Raw genomic sequence first — 7,205 nt, forward strand, 5'->3', positions numbered from 1 at the left:
TAGGGGGCAGGAACTCAAGAGTTTTCTCTGGTACCATCGGGCCATGAAATCCCATCACTGGAACTGCACTGCTGGGCTTATGAGTACAGGAACGTATGACCTCAGAGTGCCTGCCCTGAACTCCTCTAACAAACTCCTGCGTATCCCTCAAAACCCAGATCAGAATTAAATCGACATTTCATCCATGTTACACCTGTACTAGATGTTTTATTTACTCATTCACCAACTATTTACTGTATGCCTATGTGATGAGCTAAATGAGCATTTTGATGACTTTTATAGAGTTGCTAAAAAACAGCCATTTTAGCTCAAGCGTTTTGACACTGCTGTGTTTTTGAGACACACAAACATATATATCTATATATTTATGTATATACAGCTATCTGTATCTCTATATCTATCTATATATCTATATATCCATCTATGTATCTATGTATATAGATCTATACATATATACTCTATACCTATTAGCTGCATTTTACACTTATTCATGTCCACACATCTAAGTTTAATAGGAAACAAACAGACCTTCATTATGCTTACTAGATGCTTAGAAAACACTTGCTTATGTATTTTTCTACCTTCCTCTTCATCCTTCACTCGTTTCTTTTAAAATTGATACCTCAGAACAAATGGAGAGCAAGGGCCCTTTCCCAGCTCATGCAAAGATGGTGCCCTCTGGTGGATGGTGGTAAAGATTACACCTTTGTCTCCAGAATTCTGTTTGGGTTTTTTTAGTTTTCTTTTTTTCCCAGATTTCTCTTCAGTTGATTTTACATTCCAGCGTCATTAGGATTACTGTCAGAGTGCTCATACCTACTGTGATATGAGGAATGCAGAAAGTTCCTTATCACCCAAACAGCAGCCCTGCCCATTCCACCATGATATCAGGCCTCAGTAATAATCCTTTGTGGCTTTGAAGGTCCCTGCTACTATTTATTATTTTACCTCAAAGGTACACATTGTGAGACATAATAATATTTTGAGGCATTAATTTACTACAAGAGATGAGCTCATCAGTATCTGATCTCAAAAGTACTCAAGCAAGACAGATCTGTCAAAAAGTGGCTTAGGTATCTCTTCAACTTTTATTTTGTAGAGAGAAAATACCTTAAAATAGTAATATTTTGTCTGTTCTTTTCTGCCCGTGTATATAACTTTTCTCCCTATTAGTGAAAGACATTGCCTCAAGATGAGGTCAGATTGTAATACCAAAAAAAAAAAAGTCAATTTTTTGGTTAAAAAAAAATCGAAAATATGCTTTTAATATGAAGAAAAGGAGGCCTGAATGAAGTAGAAAACAGAGTTTTGTCAAATCACTAGGAACGAATATAGAGGAAAACCAGACTCCCTGCCATCCCAAACTCAAGGCACTAGAGGAGTTGAACGAGGCCACAGGAAGGAGGAGCTGCAAGGCTGGGCAAGGCGTGAAAAGATACCCAAGGTTGTGGGTAAGAAACAAGGGGATGGGACCCAGAGGTGACAACCAGGAACAGAGTAGAACCTCCAGCGGAAAGTGCAGAGCTCCACGGTCACCAGGAGCAAGGAGAAGCACAGAAGCTGAACTAATGTCTGGGGAATATTTTATTTCCACCCCGGGGACCATGGCTCCTGTCCTGTGGACAGCATCATTTCCTGATCATCCCACTGGTGCAAGGTGTAAGCCTCCCATGGAGAGCTGCCCGCTGCTCACACACTGGGCTTTGAGCACATGCATGCCAGCCTGCATCCTGAGACACTGCTGAGCCCCCTGTAAATAACACTGGGAAGTACCTCCCTCCTTTGCAATCGTCAGAATGCTCACAGGTTCCCAAAACCAGAGAGTAGAGGCTCTTAACAGCCAGACAACAATTTACCCCTGCTACACCTTAACTTTTGAACAAGAAAATTAACAAGGAAGAATAGCGCCAGAACCAAAGGAAAAGGGTTACATCTTGTTTTCCTAGGAACTAGAAGCAAGGGGGAAACTAGAAGGATAATGGCTCTCTAGAATCCTTGTCCCAGCCTCACTCTGTTCTAAGCATAAATATTTTAGCCGTGACCGCAAGTAGGGAAGCTTAGATTCTCCACATCCTGGGGACAGCAGGGAGAAAAGCAGAACGGGTGGCATAAAGACATTCTTTTGCAAGCCCCCAATACTTTAACTCTACCCGCACAGAATTCCATTCCCTTTGACTCGCAGCTATAGCATTATGTGACATGGCTAAATGTCTACCTCCATTAAGCCACTTTGTTAAGACTTTTGAGTTTTAGGTTATCATCTATAAGTCTACCTCATAGAATAGTAGTGAGGATTAAAAAGAAAAATATGCAGAATAAACAAGCCATTGGATTTTTTATTGGAGTATAATTGCTTTCCAATGTTGTGTTAGTTTCTGCTGTACAATGAAGAATATCAGATATATATATATATATATTCCTTCCCTTTTGGACCTCCCTCCCCTCCCATCCACCCATCTAGGTCATCACAGAGCACTGAGCTGATCTCCCTGTGCTATACAGCCTGTTTCCACTAGCTATTTTACACATGGCTTTGGGGGCGGGGTCTAGGTGGGGGTGGGGTTTAGGCGGGGGCGGGGTCTAGACTGAGGACATGCGCAGCTGGAAAAGGCAGCATGGTGGGAGGGAGTCTCGGAGCGCCGAGTTTGGAGGTAAAGACCTGGGTGGGGGTGTGGGTGTGGAGCTTAGGCTCAGCGTGGCTAGAGGGAGCCTTGGAGGGTAGAGGATTAGGCCTGGGACCTCAGCAGGCTCCCTGCAGCCCAATTGGGCAGGGGAAACACTGGCCGCATTCCCTTCTGATCTTCCGATCTCCTGAGGGTCCCTCCCCATCCTCATTGATCCTCTCACTGTGGGTGGGCCTCTCCTGAGCGTGGGAACCCCTCACCTCACCCAGCTGCCCCTCAGGGGCACTGCTCGCATCCAGCATCTACTTTCCCTCCCCGCCTCCCACCCTCCCACACCCTTAGGACCCATGCAGCCAGAAGGGGCCTCGGAGGGCAGAGGATCAGGCCTGGGACCTCAGCAAGCTCCCTGGGGCCTAAGTGGACAGGGGAAATGCTGGCCGCGTTCCCTTCCAATCCTCCGATCCCCCGAGGATCTCTCCCCATCCCTCTTGACAACCTCACCGTGGGTGGGCCCCTCTGGGTGTGGGAAACCCTACCCTCCCCCAGTCACCCCTCAGGGACACTGGTCCCATCCCACCTCCACTTCTCCTCCCCACTCCCTCCCCTAAACATCCTAGTGGGTGGCTTGGGGTTTCCTCCTGTCCCCTTAAGTGTCAGTGGTCCCCCACCAGTGCCTGGTAGATGCCCTAGTTGTGAGCAGGGTCAAACTCCGTGTCCTCCTAGTCTGCCATCTTGACTCAGCCCTAAGCCATTGGATTTTATTTTATATGAGAACCAGAAAAGATTGGGTGCAGGTGAGTCTTATTTGGAACTTCGTTGAGGTGTGTACACAGCAATGGGTTGATCTACCCAGGTAGAAGAATCTGACAGACACTACACTTGGCGAGAAGGGGCTGGAGAAATTCTGGAAGCAGACAAACACTTTTGAGCCCTAACTGTGTGCAGGTTGCTGCTCTGTTCTTCTAGACCCTGAAGAGGAAATTGCCTTTAAGGATTGTGGTGACGGTATCACAATATATTTATGCCGAAACTCATCAAAATGTGTAACTTATGTCCAATTTTTTTATATATTAAGTACACCTCAACAAAGCTGAAAAAAAAAGGTATCTGACTTTCTGTTTGATAAACCATAAAGTAATCAAAAGAAAGACCTCAATAACAGTTCTCTGAGTTCTAGATGGTCAAAATAACAGTTCAGATTTAGTATGAGTATTGAAGCGATCCAGAAAGAAAAAGGATGAGGAGGTGGTTATTATGATGGGTAAAATATTATGCTGCACCAAAGACTGTAAATCATTATAGTTACTAAATGTCAGTGACTAGTGGTAGGTACTCTATGTGGTGGGTGAGGGACATTTATAAAAACCCAAAGGCACATTATAGTGCATTTATTTTCACTTTCTACTGGGTTGGGGTGGTGGGTGAGGAATGCAGAGAGGAGCAGGGCAAGCAGATTGCTTTGGCTGGAGCTGAGGCGAGTCGAGGGGAGATGGGGGAAATACTTGGGGAGTTGAAAGTGAAGGTCCTAGTAACATGCCTCCTGGGTTCATTTGCCTTTTCTCTGCTCACTGCTTAGCAAACAAGACTGAAAGAAGCCAACAGAGGAGAGAGCTGTATGCCCCTCCCAGCAGAGTGAGCTGCCTCGGTGGCACCTCTGAAGGAAAGACACTTGGTCTCCCTCTCTGACAGTTCCTCGCCCCACAACTTCTCCTCCAGTTGTTCCAGAATGTGCAGGTGAGAGGTACCCTTCCGGGCTCACCCGGTTCAGACATCAGCAAATGTAACAATACCACAAAAAGGAGACACCATAGATCCAGATCATCAAAATGGCAAGGGAAGCCACATGCCAGCAGAAGAAGATGGTGACAAATAAAATATCATTTTTGTCATCATCCATCCATTTATGGCCAGAGATTGGTTTGTACAGCATAAAGCCTATCTGGATGAGCCAAGAGCCTATAATCATATAGAAAAAGGCCTTCATCACCCAGAGCTGCCGCACGTTGGGAGCCCACAGCTCTGCGATCACCACCAGCAGCAGCAGGAACAAGGCCTGGATGAGCAGGACGTGACACCGCAGCTCCACTCCTTCTGAGTCCTGCAAGTGAGACACCATCAGGGGCAGAATCAGAAACATGCCCAGGGCTTGGGTGCCTTGTTCCAGGGCAGGAGACCTCTGGGGCAGCAGGTTCTGGCTCACCACATCTACACACCCACTCAGGAAGAAGGTCGTGTAGAGAGTGAGATGTTGCCACTGTTTGTGGTACAAAAAGTTTCTCTGGTGATATATCTTGCTGATCAGTACAAACTGCCCTTGAATGTTATGCAGTTCTTGGGCTACTAAAATGAAGGAGCTCAATATCTTCGCCAGTCCCACACAATATATTTGCTGCAGCCTCGCCCATCTTCCTTTGCTCCAGGGACGGCGTGGCAGATACTGGACGGGGTAGTTGCATATCAAGGCCCTGGAGACGAGTCGTGCGTGATAAAGTCCATAGAAGAAGAGAGATAGTTCTGAGTACAGATGACCCTCAAAGCCTCCCATGAGACTGAAGGTAGGTCTGAGCACTGGCAGAGGCAAGAGGCTCTGGAGTGGCCACGTCAGGCTCTAGAGTGTGGAGGGGGGTTCTTGACGTCTACTTATATTCTCTATTCAGCTCATTGCATCCACATACAGAAGGAAAAGGGTTTTGGAGAAAACCCAAACTTTTTTTTGGGTGGGTGTCATGGTTTCCATTCTGGTCTTCTGCTCTGGTTCATTGATAGCTAACCAACCATTGCCAGATGAAGAAATAAGCATATTCACCAGCACAATGCTTGAGCGTCTCTCCTTTTCAGAGACAATGCCATAGGCCCTCCATTGCCTCTCCTCCCCCTTGTCCCCATTTCTACCTTCCTTACTTCCCTCCCAAATTCACAGAACATAAGCAAGTACTCAGAGACAGCAAGAGAACACACAATATAGGGTAAATCCGTTAAGAAAAAAAAAAAAGAAAGAAAAAGAAAGCTTCCCTCTTCTGGGAAGTGTCCCCTCAAACCATCTGGGTCAAGTGGGAGCTGTCATCTTTTATTCAATTCTGCTTTCCTAGTCATAGATCAGCCAAGGGATGGACACCTGACCCAGCTAAGTCAATCTAAGCCCTTCACCAGATTTTTTTTAAACCAAAGGAAACAGCTCTCAGCTCTTCTGTTCACTATAGAACCAAGTGGTGTATTCGGGTTGTATTTCCTTCTCCATGGATCCATCTTGTACTGGGTATTTGTCATTGTGTAACTAATTAACATAAACTGGTGGCTTAAAACAACATACATTTATTCTCAGCTTCTGTGGGTCAGGATGCAGGCATAGCTTTGCTGGGTCCTCTGCTCAGAGTCTCACAAAGTGCAGTCAAGTTGTCTGCCAGGATGTGTTTCATTCTGCAGCTGAGGGTTCTCTTGGAAGCTGATATGGTTGTGGCAGAATTTGGTTCCTTGTAGTTGTAGGACTGAGGTCCACATTTGCTTGCTAGCTATCATTTTACACCTAACAGATTGACAAAAATTAGCCTGACAATAGTCTGACGATGTGAAAGAAATAGAATAATTAATACATTCTGAGGGGGAATGTAAGTTAATACAACCACTTTGGAAAAGAATTTGGCATTATATGACTTTATATAGTAAAGTTGAAGATATATATCCTTACTTGTATATACTGTACAACAACTCTCAGGAATGTCCACAATAACACTGTTTAAAACTGACAGAGAGAGAGAGACAAACACTCAAAACGTCCTTCACTATTTAAATGCATAGATACATTTATTAAATACTCATAAAATAAAATATCATAGGGGAGTGAAAATGAAAATTACATCTATATTCAACAACAACATTGTGACAGTTTTATGTGTCACCTTGGCTGGGCATATGGTACCCAGATTAAACATTATTTCTGGATGTGTTTGTGAGATTAGCCTTTGAATGGGTGGATTTAGTAAAGTAGATGGCCCACCCCAATGTAGGTGGACCTTATCTAATCCTCTGTGGGTATGAATAGAACAAAAGACAGAGGAAGGAGGAATTTGCCCCTTTTTTTTCCTGCCTGTCTACTGAGCTGGGACATGGGTCTTCTGCTCTTGAACTGGGATCTACATCAATTGCTCCCCTGGTTCTCAGGTCTTTAGACTCAGATTGGAATTATATCACCGGCTTTCCTGGGTCTCCAGCTTGGAGAGAGCATATGGTGGGAGTTCTCTTCCTCCATAATTGTATGAGCCATTTCCTCAAAATAAATCCCTCTCTATCTATCTATCTATCTATCTATCTATCTATCTATCTATCTATCTATCTATCTATCTATCTATCATCTCCTATTGGTTTTGTTTCTCTGGAGAACCCTGACTAAGACAAACATGGAATCTCAAAAATGTAATTTTGGATGAGAAAACAATGTAACAAAATATACATAATTTTGTGGATGATTCTATATACATAAAGTTCAAAATCATTCACAACTGGGGCTTCCCTGGTGGCGCAGTGGTTGAGAATCTGCCTGCTAATGCAGGGGACACGGGTTCGTGCCCTGGTCTGGGATGATCC

At 44.7% G+C, this 7,205-nt stretch overlaps 1 protein-coding gene across 1 annotated transcript; it reads right to left on the minus strand.

The window, feature by feature from the left end:
* Positions 1 to 4,395: 4,395 nt before the first annotated feature.
* Positions 4,396 to 5,169, minus strand: LOC118880253 (transmembrane epididymal protein 1-like). Its single transcript, XM_036823851.1, has one exon. The coding sequence runs from the start codon at positions 5,167 to 5,169 to the stop codon at positions 4,396 to 4,398; it is 774 nt and encodes a 257-aa protein (XP_036679746.1).
* Positions 5,170 to 7,205: the final 2,036 nt, after the last annotated feature.

Source organism: Balaenoptera musculus, chromosome 1, assembly GCF_009873245.2.
Source record: "Balaenoptera musculus isolate JJ_BM4_2016_0621 chromosome 1, mBalMus1.pri.v3, whole genome shotgun sequence".
Lineage (NCBI taxonomy): Eukaryota > Metazoa > Chordata > Mammalia > Artiodactyla > Balaenopteridae > Balaenoptera > Balaenoptera musculus.